Genomic DNA, 16,990 nt, shown 5'->3' on the forward strand with positions numbered 1-16,990 from the left:
TGAACAGTGTTAAATTTCCTCTTTTATATGACATTAACACTTCAAGCATAGCTTAGAATTCTATATGGACTAAGATTCTCTTAAACTTGTGAATGTCTGATTATGATTTTAGCAAAACTCAACCCGGAGACATAGTCTTCTACAACTGTTTTTGGAACTTAAAAGCAGCAAAACATTTTGTTCCAACAACACATCTGTAGTGTTATGAACCAACTGTCCCCCAGAATTTACACTGAAGCCCTAACCGTGGATGTGATGGTATTTGGGCAGGGAGCCTTTGCGAGCTAATTCATTTAGATGAGGTCATGAGGGTGGAGCCTCGATGGGATTAGTGTCCTTCTAAGACACAACAGTTTGCTTCTCACTCTCCATGAATGAGGACACAGTGAGAAGATGGCCTTCTACAAGCCACAAAGAACCCCTAGTGGGGAACTGAGCAGACCAGCACTTTGTGGACTTACGAGCCTCCAGAACTGTGAGAAATAAACCCGTTGGTTAAGCCACCCAGTCTATGATGTTTGGTTATGGCAGCCGCAAACTAATAAAGTAAAATGATAACAAGTGGAAGAGAGGAACTGCCTTACGAGAAAACACGGAGTAGGGAGGGATGAAGCTCTACCTCATCCCGGGAACCCCAGGGTCCCACAATATACGAAGTGAAAATAACTGTTTAATGTCCACACGAGAAGAATCATGTCCACGGGCCACAGGAACAACTCTACAGGATGGCCCAAATTCTCTTCGGATATTAGACTTCTTTGTATTGTCTTACTGAAAATAAGCGCATAGGATTCTATTTTGCTTTAGACATCTGTTGCGAAAGGATTGGCGCTAAGTCTTTATACGGTGGTAAAAAAAGAACCAGTTTGGGTCAGGTACCCGGGGAAGAACGTGTCTGCTGAAGTGGTGTCATTTCCCGACGGGAAAAAAACCCCAGCCCTGCTTCAGAATGATCTTCTATTTCACTACCTACTTTAAGCTCCACCTGAGGTCGGCACCTTTAAGGGATAGGAAGTAAGACATCAAATGCAACTGAAAAATTTACATTGCGCTCTGTCCAACTTTAAGGCAAAAAGAAGAAGACTCTTTCAAAAGCATAATCTAGTACGTACGTTACAGCCCCACGCACACTGGGGCTCAAGACAGGCTAGCAAACCCCCTGTGGAAAGGGAATGGCAAACCGTACCAAGTCTGATACGGTGACCCTCACCATAGGCATGGTAGTTACAGAAGAACAGACCCATCTTTCATAGAAGAAAGCGGGGGTGGTGGCAGTAGGGGCAGAGAGGGAAAGTTCCCTAACTCTGTATATACAGATAACCTGGTTACAAAGAATAATGCAGCCTTGAAGGGATAAGAGGAGGCGCACACAGTGGACACCATGTTGCTGAAAGAGGGTCCATGGAAGGTCATTCCTCGGCAGCCTGTTTAAACGCCTAAGTGAATGCAGGTCACACACCGAGGAGCATCTCAGGCCCTTTTTGTCGTCTTTATGACAACGATTTTGTAGTTAATGAGGCTCTGGACTTCTCAGGGAAGCCCAGAACTGGGCCCAAAGAAAAAGATACATGGAAAACCCGTGAAACCATGAAAATACATTTTTTTAAAAAAGTTTTCAGGTATAATACACAAAAGCAAACAAGTTTATCTTAAAAAATATCAAGTATCACATCCATAGACTATTCCTAATTATAATTACTTCTTAAAGCAACATATGTCTTTGTTTACAAATACAGCAGCAGGTGATAAAACCTAACGTCTCAAACAGATTGCTTACAGTTCATAATACAAACAAATGTCTATGTCTCAAATCACATTTTAGGCAGTTTAACTTAAAATGCATAGACAATTACATACATTAAATTTGTCATTATTAAGTCAATTTAAAAAATCACAATATTAAGAAAAAATACAAAAAAACCTTTATAGAGCACACATAAGAAGTCAAGTTTACTTAATGGCAACAAATCAGTATCTGCTAACCAGTGACAGGCAGTTTAAGTGCCTTCATCCAGGGAAGAAGTGAAGAGGAAAAACATCCCGTTACTTTGCACACATGAACAGTTGCACTGACAAACACTACAATCTGAAGAAACACTAATTTCTTACTTTTAAAAAGGACACAACACACCTTGCTCTTTAAAATGTCCAAAGGCTGGCCTCTGATTTCCACCAGCAGCAAACTAAAACATGTTTAGGTCTACCAAAAATGGGTGTACTGATGCATTCCGTAATGCCACCCCTAGACTGTAAGCCTCCACGGGACGGGCATTCTCTTCCATCTCTGTAGCTCTGGAAGCTGGCAAAGCACCAGGGTCAGACACTCAAGTGTCTGCTGAATGAATGCAGTTCTCAGATGTTTTCTCTAGCCAGCAGCTTGCATGGCATTTAATACTGATTATTTTATTGGCAATTTTCATTTTACTTGGCAGAATTCTGAAAATAAAAAGTGCCTGTCTTCAATACTAAATATTGCTTAATTAAGATTAAATTTAGTCTCCCTGAAAGCTACCCACCCCTTTCTCTGCATAGTACCCTCTATCAGTGTGATTCATCTGAATTTAACCTTATGCTTTTCAAAAACCAACATTTGAAGGTCTGTACTTAGGTTTAATGTCCAGGGTTTATAACCCTGGCATTTTATAAATCTAGCACTCGACTATTCAGGGTGAGGAAGGAAGATATTGGCACTAATCATTTAGAAGCCTGGGCACTTGACATGCAAACGAGGCCCACCATTTTAACTGACACGTGAGTATAGCTTCGTCCTTCTATACACATGATTTCAAAAGCTGTCCATTTGAGTACAATAGGTAGCACTTAGTATTTTTTGAGGTAAAATTTTATGGGCAAAACTGACTTGTTTCCTAGAAAGTAGGCCAATATTCTGTTGTAGTGGTGTGCCAGATCAAGGCCAAAAATTCACCCCCTTTCTTATCTCCCCTTTTATTATTCTCTACTGAAAACAACAGGAAAACTGACCAAGGAGAAAGGAAGTCCTTGGGTTATTAAAACAAATGTACTGCCTATTCCTGAATAATCAATGTTTTACATTATACAAAACAGGGCCGTAGGGTCCGAGCTGTAAACAGCTATCTTCAAAAGCATGGAAAGGTGTCAGGCCGAGTCCAGTACAGACAAGCCAAGGTTATTTCAAGCACTCCTTTAAGAAGGCTTGATTCTTGAGAACTGCGTGTGTGTGTGAGGACCTAAGGTCTTTATTTTCATTTTTAGGTTTAACATTTCAAAATCTAAGATTCCAACTCCAGAAACACAAATCCTCAACACATCTCAATTATCTCCAACAAATCTGTCTTCAAGTTCTTGCTCTGAGAGAGTACAAGTGCCAGCATATTCCATCCTGTGTATTCCCTTCTGAGACCAACAAACTTTCTAAGAAATAGTCTCTTCCCTAAACTGATGCCAGCCTAACAGGACTGGTTTCAGAAGCAATGTTACTCCCTTGTAAACAGAGAAACCTTCCCCCATGCTTTCCCCCATTCCTCCACCGGAACAACTTCTGCGCTTACCTTTACCCCGAACCAAAAAATACATTTTTGTCCCAGAGTACCCACAAGAATCAAGACTCTCCCTGGAAGTTGAGAAATAATGCTCTAAAAAACTGAAAGGAACATAAAAGCAAATTCTAGTCCCTTTGATTTCCGTTCTTATGTTTTAAAAAAAAATTCACAACTACCAGTTGGAAAGTCCTTGAAAAGCAAAGAAAAGGTGTTATGTCTAGGGCACACTGGGCAGTACGGGTCACTAGCCAAGTTTATGTATTTACTGGGAGTAGTAATTTCCAATCTCACATTCATGGTCCTTCAAATCTTTTAGCAGATTTTCTTGTCTAATAAATGGACCCCATGATTACAGATTCCCAAACGTGCTACCACTTCTCTTAATCAAACAATATCCTCTAGTGTTACAGTAAATATTGTATCTAAAGCCAGAGTTGTCAACTTCTCCCAATGTAGCACAACCAAAATAACCACCGAGAGAGAGCTCTTCGCTATCACACTTTTCCTCTTATCCTTCCAGTCAGCTGACATGATATTGTCTGATCATCTAAGCTAAAATACCTTCTAAGGCTACTGCCTCGTAAATGGGAGGCTACTCTGACCAAAGATTCCAAGAGTGTTGCAGAGCGGTGCGGCTTGTCCTCACAAGGAAGCGAAAGAAAACAAGACCGCTTGTGCCACTATGTAGGAGCTGTCTAACAACATTCCCCAGTCTGAAGATACCTAAACAAATCAGTTTCGATTCTGCAAGCTTGACTCTATCATCTACTTAAAAGGGAGCTTAATCGCTGAATGTTCTTCTCAAAGATGACCATCTTGCTTTCTTAAAAGGAGGTAGCTATCAAACCATTGAACTGGCAGCATTTGGCATTCTTGACATTTTAACTGTAAGAGAAACAAACTACTCAACATTTTATTTCTAAGCAAAAACAAGAGCTTCAGCATAAATCTGTCCTAGTCAAGAAATTCACAACATATTTTAGTAACCCGATAGATACATTCAAAGGTTCAACATGTTATTTGACAAATAACATAGTCATTTCTAAGACTCTAAGAATCTGATTTAGAGATAAGGTGCCAAAAAGCTACTCAGGCTATTCTGGTGGTTACAAACAACACGAATTTAGGCGACAGTCACACTGCTCTCAAAGCAACTGCAAAGATCTACACATTATTATATTAGTTTCGGTGTTAGAGCTAGAGGATAATTTTTAAGGATGGCACTCAATTCTACCTATTGACCTGTCAACAGACACAGAACTGAACTGTTAGCCATTAAGCACTTTACAACAGACGGAGGAAACTATGCAAAAGACAATGACACGGCTTCATCAGACTCTGAAGACACAGACACGTTTTGAATGCACTCGTACAAGGAGTCATGTCTAAATGACTAAGGTTCTTTCATAACTGCTATGTGTGTTTACAACAGACCCCTAGAGTGTGCCAGTTTTCCATTATCAGGGAGAAACTAAGGGATGTGCTCCTTCCAAAGAACGGAGGCAGAGGGACCTACAGGGAAGGGTCTGAGTAGAAGAGTGTTTTGTGGGAATGCAAGTTACTTGTCACTATGAAGCAATTTCCAGGGTTTCCTCCGGCTTGAGGTTCAAGACAAAGGAGAGAATTATTTCCTTCTTCGAGTTCTTCCCAAAGCAATACTGACATCTCAAAATCTATTCCAAAGCAATACAGAGATGACCAATTCTCTAATAACAATTTACACACATGTTGGCCTGCATTAAAAAGAAAAAAGCTTTCATAAATGGCAGATTTTGGAGCTGTGTGACCCATCTGGCTAAAAATAAAGCAAATCAGGTGGAACTCAAAATCAAAGTTTTTACTAAAAGCTCAAAGATAAAAATGAACACTGCCTGGCTAATGAACTCAACATCTGACAGTAATTACCAACAGCTTTAAAATATATATCCAAACTACCACCTCACGAGGACCAGGTTTATTTATTCTATAGACAGAGCAGTTCAAGATGTTGAGAGGCATCGTTTGTTTAAATTATGACAATGTAATTGTTTTCAAAGTATGTTTATTTAGGGAAAAAGTGATTATAGAAAAATACTTGAAATAATTTGCCAATGAGGTTGCAGATTCTAACAATAATCCACATCATCTTAGATTTTTGTGTAGTTTCATAATTTAAACAAATCGGAAACTTGTTTTAAACAAACTGTATCAAAGAGCTATTCAATATACTTCATCACTTTAACGTTCCATAAAAACCGAATAAAAATCACATTTGAATGATTTACTTGTACATTTTTATCTGATTGTATCCATCAGATGTACTATACATCCAAGAACAAGAGGCAGATATCTTCTCTGAGAGGTGCAAGAGTTGTTCTTTCATGAATGCCCTCTAAGAAGAGTGAAACCAGCCATTTTTATATATGCATTCATGTGCATATATATGTACTTCAAAAAGCAAAGCGTCATCTCTTCGTCCATTAACTTAATGGTAAGACTGCAACAGAAAAAAGAAAAAGTAAACCTCCAAATTTTTCTAAGTGGAGTTTAGTAACTCCTTGCTGTGGTTTAAAATAAACTTATTGCTTAATAAAATCCAAACGGCAAGTCATCCCATCTATTTTGGCATACAATTTGCAAAAAAAAAAAAAAAAAAACAAACGTATAGCAAGAAGTTATACTAATGAAAGTTGGGTTTTGATGGCATTTTATTAAGATTCCTTTTCCTTTACAGTTGAGGCGGATGTTTGATTAATCTAGTTGGAGACCTGATTATTTTGTTATAGAGTCAGTCATGTTTTCCCCCTAAGGAGAATCATGATTCTGTTTGAACACTCACTTGGCTTACTTCTGGGGGGAAATGAGATGCTTTTCTATTTGGTTGTATGTCCAAGACAGGTTCTCCAACTAATATGTCAACTCTACCTCTCTGGAGTGGCGGACAGTAAAGCATGAAGCATTACCCGTAACTGACAATGCAGAATAATGGTGTAACCTGGAGCTCAGTGCTGCTGAGAACCTAGCAAAACTTTGGCTGAGAAACAGTACGGAGAGTTACAGAAAGGACAAGCAATGTTACGTACTCACTGTCCTAGATGCTCTAAAAATCTACCTCTGTATGAAGTCACACAGGCAGAGACTTTATTGAACTGTGCTTTGGTCTGAGGCTATAAAATGTGACTGAGAAATACTAAAAAAAAAAAAAAAAAAAAAAAAAAAAAGTCCAATGAAATGCACCTGAGTTTACCTCAAGGATGTTACTGAGGACATTACTTACTATATTATGAAGTCTTTGTGAATCTCTAGGAAATTCTTCTATTTTTAGTAGTACCAGGAATACTTATGTTTTCATCCTTCTAGTAAATGCTTTACCTGAAGCTCAAAATTTACTCATATCTTACATACACATACCCCTTCTTTTAAAAAGTTTTAAATGCCTTCTAATCTTCTATCTGAAACTGGAGGCAAATAATCTTCCAGTTGTGCTTATGCGACTATTAGTGCATTTTAAATAACAAATTTAACACTCACATGGGGGCCACCAGGCATCGGTGGAGCACCAGAAGGTCCTGAAGGCACTTGAAAAGGGTTGTTGGGAGTGGGATAGAGTCCTGGTGTGGGATATGATCCTGCAGGGGCAGGATATGGTGCTGGTGGTCCCCAGGCTCCTGGTGGAACAGTGCCCCATGGAACAGGTGGCGCGGCCCCTGGTGCTTGGGGAGGGGGTGCGGGATATGGCCCTGGAGATGGATATGGCATATTAGGGGTAGGATATTGCCCTCCCATTCCAGGTGCCCAAGGTCCAGAAGACATGGATCCCCATGGACCTAAAGGACCAGCAGCAGCTGGATCTGTGGGTGCACCATATGGTCTCGGAAGCTCTGGAAAGGGCATATTTGGTGTAGGATATGGCCCTGTGGGGCCGGGGCCTGGCACAGTTGGGGCTGGATAAGGACCACCAGGTGGGGGACATGATGGTCCAGAAGGAGGAAAGGGTGCTGGGGGTCCTGGAGGTGGTCCGGTGGGAGGCACAGAGGGATACATTCCTGTTGGTGCTGGTCCAAAAGGCACAGTGGAGGGTGTTGCACTTGGTGGGAGTCCAGACGGCACAGAAGGTGGAGCACTTGGGTTATTCCAAGGGTTGGAACTTGGCCAGCCTTGAGGAGGTTGGCCAGGTTTTGTATTGCTCACAGCAGAGGTTTTGGCAGGGGAGTGTTCAGGTAGCGCATCTGCCAACTGGAATACAAACATGCGTGTCTTATCAATCTTACTTAGGGACAAATCACGTCCAACATGATTATAAACCCAGACAGGACAGTAAGCTGTAGAGTGAGCCATTATAAACACCTGGAACATCTTCAACAGCCAAACTGCTCAGTTCAAAAACAATTCATTTAATATAAAAATCAACTTTACAATGCAAATTCCTTAGAGAAGATCAAATTTTCTAAATGCAATTACTCAAAATACTGTGGATTTGAATCCTGGCTTTACCTCAAACAGTTTATATACTCTCTCTGAGCTTTAGTTTCCTCATTAAAAAAAAAAAAAAAAAAAAAGTTTAGCATTAAGTTGAGGCTTAAATGAGATAATTCATGTAATACCCTTCACATAGTGCCTGGTGTATATTATATTCAAAAAACGCTGGCCACTATTAACACTCCCATGTTAACACTTAACACTTTTTAATTTTTTTTTTACTTAAGGATTCATAAATGCATACAACAGACTACAATTTCAAACATATCTAAGTCAAGGCAGATCATCTCTTAGAATCACATGCTCTCCCCAGCCAAAACCAAGATCACAAAATCATCTCTTTTAAAATAAGAGGTCTATGGCCCACAGTTAGAACTATGTCATTTTCCTAAGAGCCAAAATACTTATGAAGGATGAATGCAACAACTTACCGAAAATTCATCAGACATTTTCCTAAAAAAGATAAAGAAAGAAAGAGAGAATACTTCAAAACCAGTGCTTACCATTTCTTATATATTCTTCACGGAACTTTCTTTTTATAGACCACTGTTACTTAATCACGTACGCAAGGTCTTTGTCTTTATATAGAGAAAACTTCCACTGTAGTTCGTGTAGTTCTACCAACGTCACCCCTTTTTACTGGCTGCACATCATATAAAAGGGATCCACAGTATAGTCTGCACTCTCACTCTGCTGGTAGTTTAGGATGTTTGCACTTTGAGCTGTGTTAGACAATGATACAGTGAACACTTCTGAACACGTATCCTTGTGAATGTGTGTCATCAGGAAAAAGTACTGCAAGTGAAATCTACAATCCACAGTTAAGGCTACTAAAATCCATCCTGAAGTCCATGCTACTTTGAAGTCCTTTGCCAATTACACTTTTTTTTTTAAGATTTAATTTATTTGGGAGAGAGAGAGAGAAAAGGAGCAGCTGGAGAGGCAGAGGGAGAGGGAGAAGCAGACTCCCCGCTGAGCAGGGAGTGTGACATGGGGATGGATTCTGGGACTCTGGGATCATGACCTGAGCTGAAGGCAGATGCTGAGCTGACTCAGCCACCCAGGCACCCCTATACTATCTTTTAAAATTCCTCTTCACCACTGGATATTATTGTCTAAATAGTTTCCAATTATGGCAGGTTAAAAAATTGGCACCTTGTTTTAACTTTTACATTTTTAAAATTAAGTGGAAAGTAGAGCATCTTTAAAATTTCATACCCAATGTATAATAAACCTCTTTTTTGTGAATTTGCTCACATCTTTGGACCACTTTTGTCAAATTCTAAAGGGAAGTATAATTGTCAATAAAATGCACCGATGTTAAGTGTTCAGGTCAACAAGCTCTGACAACTGTATATGCCCGTTTAACCAAGATACAAAACCAACTTCCTTCACTCCAGGTTTACTCAGGCTACTTTCCAACCAACTCCCCCTTCCACTCAGCAACCACTTTCTTAGTTTTTGCTTATTCTTTGACTTCATATAAATAGAGGAAGACAGTATGTACTCTTTTTGCCTTTGATAATTTTACTCCTTAGTAGTACATTTTTTTTTAACACCTTATAAAATTTTAATATTAGCTCTGAAATATATCCCAGGACTCTGGGATCATGACCTGAGCTAGTCAGACGCTTAATTGACTGAGCTACCCAGGCACCCCTAACTTAAATTAATGTTATCATCTATCTTTTCTCAGTGGATATGACAAACTACCCTTAACACAGTCTACTGCCAGTATTGACAAGAAATACTTAAGAGTTTTCACCACAGAACAGGTACTGTGCTCAAAGTGTTTTAGGTGGGTAATCTCATTGAATAGATGCAAATTATTTCACTCACTTGATAGCTTGAGAAAAGGAAACTCATCAAGTTAACTTGTTTAAAGGTACAGAGCTAGTGACAAGCAGAAAAGGGGTCAGACTCAGGTACATTCTGATTCCAGAGCCAAGGCTCTTAACCACCAGGTTACAGAGTCTCTATTATTTCCCACAGATATTTTGAAGTCTGCTCTTTTCTACTGATCTGCATCACAACATCCCATTTTAATTTCAGTAGCTTTATATTTTTAACAAAAAAAATTTTTTTTAAGATTTTATTTTATTTGACAGAGAGAGAGACAGCCAGCGAGAGAGGGAACACAAGCAGGGGGAGTGGGAGAGGAAGAAGCAGGCTCCCAGCAGAGCAGGGAGCCTGATGCGGGGCTTGATCCCAGAGCGCTGGGATCACGCCCTGAGCCGAAGGCAGACACTTAACGACTGAGCCACCCAGGCGCCCCTATTTTTAACAAATTTTAATGTCAGTTAACCTATTGCTGTTGTCCTTTTCCCCTAGATTCCTGAAAATTCTGTTTATTTTTTCCAGATCATTTTGTAAAAAAATAAAATAAGAAGAATCTGATGGTGTTCTGGTTGGAATAGCATTAAATTTACAGATTAGAGGACATGTAACATATTCAAAATATCAAATCTTCTTATTCAAGAACAAGGTAGATCTTCCTAGGTCCCAACGTCATTTACCACTCAATAGTTTATTTTTATTTTTTTAAAGTAAACTCTAGCCCTAACGTGGGCTTCGAACTCACAACCCTGAGATCAAGAGTCACCCGTATGTGAAAGGCTTTTTAAATTTTAGTGTATTACTTTTGTAAGCAGTGACGTTACTAATTATTTTACTACAGTTGATTTGCTAGGATTTCAGGTAAAGAATTATGTCATCTGCAATAGTAATAATAAAAATAAAAATAATATTATTATAATATTATATATAATATATTCCCTTTCCAATATTTACACCTCCTTTCTCCTTTGCATCAGCTAAACTTAACAATGAAATGTTAAATAGTGATAGTAAGCACAATGGTCTTGTTCCCAATTCTCCTGGAAATGCTTCTGCTATTTAAATAAAACTCCCATTTTTAGTTTGAGATGGAAAAAATTACATTAAAGATGTCTATTTATGCCTATTTATTTATTCCTATTTTGCTAGTTAAAACATTTAGAGGAAAAAAAATTTAGAAAAGACACTGCATTTTTCAGATCTTTTTGACATCTAATGAGCTGATCACACAGTTTTTCTCCTCTGACCCATAAACAGTTAATTGTATATAAAAACTGCTTAATAATGAGCCATCCTTGCATTTAGTTTTATCTTCAAGTACAACTGGCGAACAGGAATGATAAACAGAATATGAAGGCTAAAACTGCTACGACCCTGCTTTTTATTCAGAATACCAGAAAACACATCTTGAATATATAGCAAATACAACTATCCATTCATTCCCATGTTAAGGTTTTATACCAAAACATTTTATCACACAATAGTGAATTATTAGGATGAACAGCTGAAGAAACTTTATCAGTGCATGACAAGTTTAAAGTCTACATAAGACTAACATGCTTTTCGAATAGGGTGAGCCTTTCTGATACAGAAAGGGAGTATCAAAGTTCACATTAATTCTGGAGCAGAGAACTAACAAAGCAATACATTTGATTTCATGTGGTCTTGCTGTTCAGGTTTTCAGAATTCCTCTTTTTCCTCTTAGTTAAAAAAATACATACATATATATACACACACACACACAAGATATAAAGTTAACTAGTTATAAAATTACACTAGATATAAGTTAATAATAATAAACTGACTCACAACTCTGGCTTTTCAAATTTGAAGTTAAAAATTAAATCCTGGGGGCACATGGGTGGCTCAGTTGGTTAAGCAACTGCCTTCAGCTCAGGTCATGATCTCAGGGTCCTGGGATCCAGCCCCGCATCTGGCTCCCTGCTCAGTGGGGAGCCTGCTTCTCCCTCTCCTTCCCACTTGTGCTCTCTCCTGCGATCTCTGTCTCTCTCTCAAATAAATAAAATCTTAAAAAAAAATTAAATCCTGGAAGATAAAGGAAGTATTAGAATCTCATGATTAAGGAAGGAAGCCCTGACTAAAGGGATTAAAAGTAGATCATTTCTTGTTCTACAGCACTTTTAGTAAAGTGACCTTCTCTCCATGTCTAGAATATAGTGTTCATATTAATAGGAAACATTCTATTTTAGTCTTACTTTCATCATAAAAATGTAAAAAACAGAATTGGACATCAGTGTTTGAGTATGAGAAGAGTTATATAATTTTTTTAAAATCTAGATTTTCTAAAAAACTAATTCTAAAAAACTATTCCAAAATACCTAGATTATGCTAATTTTTAGAGGGGGCAGAGGCAGAGGGAGAAACTCTTGTGCACGCTCCACATCACCGTGGATACCTACACGGGACTCCATCTCATGAGATCACGACCTGAGCCAAATCAAAAGTTGGACCCCTAACCAACTGAGCCGCTTAGGCGCCCCTGGATTATGCTAGTTAAGATAAGGCCAATGTGACCCTGAACTGGCCAAAAAACCTTCCCATTACTACTTTATGGCAGCATCTACGCATCGTCTGAAAAATAATCATTCTATTTTCTGAGCAGCAAGAATAGTAATTTAAAAACAGTATAAAATTTCTTTTGACATACTCTAGAAAATATTTCTGTAACTCTTATGGCTTTTAGAATAAAATGGCAATCCAATCACAAAGAGGTTTTAAAAAGTTGAACTCTGTAAATTACTAGTGACTACCGAACAAGGACTATTTCAAAGGGCCATCCCATTGTGGTGGAGTGATAAAGCGCATAGAACTAGACAGTTATGAAATGTGGACATCAATCCTTTTGACTAAGGCAAGCTTCTTAACCACAGACCATTTCTCATCTGCAAAACAGTTTTAATTCCTGAATACTTTACAGATAATTAAAAGTTAACATGTTTATTGTAAAGTACTACAGACATGTAAGATATTTATTAAAAGAAACTTAAGAGGGGTGCCTGGGTGGCTCAGTCGGTTGACTCTTGGGTTTCATTTTTTTTTTTTTTAAAGATTTTATTTATTTGACAGAGACAGCCAGCGAGAGAGGGAACACAAGCAGGGGGAGTGGGAGAGGAAGAAGCAGGCTCCTAGCGGAGGAGCCTGATGTGGGGCTCGATCCCAGAGCACCGGGATCACGCCCTGAGCCGAAGGCAGACGCTTAACGACTGCGCCACCCAGGCGCCCCGACTCTTGGGTTTCAGCTCAGGTCATGATCTCAGGGTCATGGAATCGAGCCCCACTTCAGGCTCCGTGCTCATGCTCCAGGGAGGAGTTGGCTTGAGATTCCATCCCTGCCCCACTGCGGCTCCCCGACTCCCACACTCACTCCTCCTCTCTAAATCAATAAATAAAATCTTAAGAGAAAAGGCTCTCCCTCTCATTTTGCCCCTCCCCGCCTCTAAAAAAAAAAAAGAAAATAAGAGAAATCAGGACTATTGCATTGATGTTTAGTATGGGGGAGATGATGGTAATATACTGAAAACATAAAGTTCGAATTCTAATATTTGATTGTTTTATTACTGGCTTTTATTAGATACGTTCTATTTTACATTTGGGCAACTCAGGGAACTGGGGACTTGATAAAGGTTTGGAGTATTTTAAATTTTTAAAAGACATATAATTTTAAAACATCATTTTTTTATTCTTATGCCTGGAACGTACATACCAGGCACTGTGTTAGGCTTTGGGTAAATGAACAGTATTACATGGAATAAATGCGTAAGGAATTCAGTCTGGTGGAGAACTACCCTTTGAACAGTAACTACCTTACCTGGTGTAAGCACAGGGCACCAAGAGAGTACCTCAAGGAGCTCCTAAAGGAATCAAGGAAGGGAGTATCGGGAGGAATCCTGAGAAGAGGTTCCTTTGCAGTCTGGAGGAACAATGAAGAAAGAGCTGGGAGTAGGGGATGGCCAGGAAAGAAGAGCAGACTGTGCAAAAGCTAGAGGTGGCAAGAGTACACTATGGAAGTGTAAGCAGTTCAGACTGGTTGGAATACAGAAAGAGGGATAGGAGTCTTAGACGGCCTTCAGACTGAGGTTTATGTCTCAATCAGACTGAGCTCCCCTGAGTGATTCTCAGTTTCTTCATCTATAAAGGGGCTAGTGATGTGAAAGACTAAATGATACTCATAAATTAAATGTCTAAGGTAACCGTGCTCTAAAAATAGTGGGTGGGCAACAGACACATTCAATCCTCTTCCTGTGTACACAGGCAAGCAGCATAGGTTAAGAGTGACCCACAGTTACCACTGCCTAGATAAAACCTCAGCTCATCACTCGCTGGCTCTGGACAGGTTGAACTCTACAAACTTCAGAGGTGTAAGTAGACAGGAATGGTATCCACCTCACAGACCTTCCCTGATACTTACGTAATAAATCTCCTGGTCACTGTCTGGCACACAAGGAAAACTCAACAAATGTTAAGCTTTTCCAACTGCTATTATAGGTCTGCAAACCTTTATCCCCAGTTCTCTATTCAGAAACTTTTGAAAATAAAATGAACATTCCCAAGTTTGGCATAAAACAGTTGGTGGCAAAACCTGACCTGAGGATATTTATAGTTTCCACCAAGTCACACCTATCACTGCACAGATATTAATGTTGTCTTAGGGGTGCTGCCTCGACTTTGCAGGGGTGATACCTCTTGTCTATGCATCTTACTCTCTTCCTAAAATCTAAAGATACAATCCAAAGATTTCTGAATTCCAAAACACACTGGCCCCAAGACTTGCAATTAAGGAATGGGTCTCTGTCTCTCCTGGAGAGAGAAAAAGAATATTCTAATACACACAGCCCAAGTTTCTGAGACAAACTAATTTCGAATAGGAGGTTCAGAGACGCCAGTACCAAGAAAAATTTCTGTTCTTCTTGCCCAATGAATACAGCTGAACAAAGAACTTCTGAAAGATCTCTGAAGGCTATCTTGGCCTGTAATGAAGATTCGTTTTCAAAACAGGCCTTTACAATCATCAGGTGTAAGAGTGTGTATTTCTTTAGCTCTAATGCTATAAAAACATTTTTTTTGGTATGCTTCGATGCTTCAGCATTAGAAATTTTATCCAGTAAAAGCAATGCTCTTGGTTTTCAAAAAGGAAATGGTTCAGCTATTTATAAGCTGCCATGCGCAACATAAGCTCCTAAATCCTAAAAAAGAGCGTATCACAGAACTCAGCACTTCTCATGGTTTCTGTCCTGTGTATTCATCGAATGGAAGTGCTAGCAACTCCTTTGGTAAGTAACGACCAGAACGTTGTCACGTTGCAGACGATCTTAAACAAGTGCCAGATTCCTCCAAGACTATACAGGTCCATCTCTCCCGTTTTATTAGAAACTAATGAATGGAGGAACGAGGTCGACCGAGGGGCGCGAGCTGAGAGCCCCTTAGGGCCAGACAAACAAAGGGAGTCCGGGATCAACCGGAGCGAACCGGCCTCCGAGCGGGTCTCGCCGGCCTGGAAAGAGTGGGGGTGGGGTGGAATGGGTGGGGGAGGGGCCGGGCACGCTCGCCGCCCCGCCCCCAAACCAGGCCTGACGTCAAGTGCGGAGAAACCCGTCGGGCGCTACGTCACCCGCCTCCGACGCCTTCTCCTGGGGGGCGATCGGAGGGTGTGGGGGGGAAACCTCGTAGCTCTGACGAAGATGGCGGGGACTAGACGCTTAGTCCCGGCACCCGAAAAGGCGACTCAAGGTGCCTCTGTTACCGCGCCCGTCTCCCGCTTAGGCTCGCTCCCTTGCCCCCCTCCACGATTCCCACTAGCGCCGAAGCAGCCTCACCCGGCAAGATCCGAGCCCGCAGCAAAGTACAGAAGCGGCGATGGGTCCGAGCGAACCAGCTGCCGAAGGACCGAACGCGGACTGACTGACGGCAAGGCGGCAGCAGCGGCGGCGGCGGCGGCGAGAGCAGCAGCAGCAGCAGCAGCAGCAGCACTAACAGCGCGCGGCTCCTCCTGGCGCCGGAACAGGAAGCGCCGAGCGCGCCGCCCCCGCCCGCTCTCTCCCCTCCTCCCGGGGCCGGGCGGGACAGCGCGCGCCCCCCTCAGGCTTCCGGAGGCACTGCGGCCTGCCTGGCCGAGCGGCGGGGCGCGGCGCGGCTGCTCCTTGGGCTCCCCCGGGTTGGCCGTTTTCTTCTGGTGGGCGGGAGGAAAGCTCCCCGGTTTTCCGGAATTCTCGGCACTTGGAGGAAACTGCTGTAGTCAGTGACGTTCTGGGCACCCTGGCGGAAACTGCTAACTTATTTGCTGGAGTGGTCTAAGGACGGGCTCTGGATTTCCTACGCTTGGAGATTTTTACAGCCGGGCCTCGAAGCTGGCTGGGTGTGGACGCGGCCCTCTGGCCAAAATTGAGGAGCGCTAAAGGAACAATACAGGAAAGGGAAGACGTTTGTAAACGGCTTGGCAATTGGTTCTGACTGAAAGCTGTCTATGCAGGCTTATTCTGATCAGTGTCTCTTGCCTCCGCCTGTTTATCTTTGAATAAACCTTTACCTACTCTAGGTCAGGTCGGAAGAATGATTGACACATTCCCCCAGCGTCAAGGAATCTGCTAGCGAGTTATGTAGATGCCATAATTATATAGTGTGCAAAATATATATACATATAGTATATATACATTAGAATACATGTGTGTGTATATATATATATATATATATATTAGAAATATGTAGACTTTAGAAGTATGCAGAATCATTACAACATTTTGCTTCTTTGTGTAACCCGTTAGTGGGTCACTGGGCAGGGGCATTTTATTAGAAATTTCTTTAACGAAGACTTATTCCTGAGTATGCTCCACCAGCACACACGCTTCTCTTACTGAAAAACGAGCAATAGAGAAGCTGCAAATACCCAAGCCTGTTGAAGACTTATTTTTGGACAGGGAAAAGGGTCTATGGAAAATGGTATTCGTGTGAAAGACTTAGCCTGCCCTCAGGAGGCAGTGAATCCACAGTGCCTTGCGGAGCTATAAGGAAGCCTGAGTCACCAGAGGTCAGGAGAACTATAGTTAAAATTTTGGCATTTTTCTTCATTAGGTTATTGTTTTAATTCTGATTTTATTTTTTAAAAAGATTTTATTATTTGAGAGAGAGCAAGAGAGCACAAGCTGCAGGACAGGCAGAGG

At 40.9% G+C, this 16,990-nt stretch overlaps 1 protein-coding gene across 2 annotated transcripts; it reads right to left on the bottom strand.

Annotated features, from left to right (window-relative positions):
• Positions 1–1,573: 1,573 nt before the first annotated feature.
• On the bottom strand, positions 1,574–15,846 carry MAPK1IP1L (mitogen-activated protein kinase 1 interacting protein 1 like). Of its 2 annotated transcripts, XM_087855966.1 has the most exons (5): positions 15,650–15,846; positions 13,645–13,746; positions 8,411–8,432; positions 7,032–7,736; positions 1,574–5,997 (listed from the first exon to the last, which is right to left on the bottom strand). In XM_087855966.1, the coding sequence occupies exons 3-5, from the start codon at positions 8,426–8,428 to the stop codon at positions 5,986–5,988; spliced, it is 735 nt and encodes a 244-aa protein (XP_087712092.1). In that variant the 5' UTR covers positions 8,429–8,432; positions 13,645–13,746; positions 15,650–15,846; the 3' UTR covers positions 1,574–5,985. The 2 variants fall into 2 exon arrangements, with proteins under 2 accessions (XP_087712092.1, XP_045666379.1); XM_045810423.2 differs by lacking the exon at positions 13,645–13,746.
• Positions 15,847–16,990: the final 1,144 nt, after the last annotated feature.

Source organism: Ursus americanus, chromosome 26 (genome assembly GCF_024610735.1).
Source record: "Ursus americanus isolate L20-20 chromosome 26, mUrsAme1.1.p, whole genome shotgun sequence".
NCBI lineage: Eukaryota > Metazoa > Chordata > Mammalia > Carnivora > Ursidae > Ursus > Ursus americanus.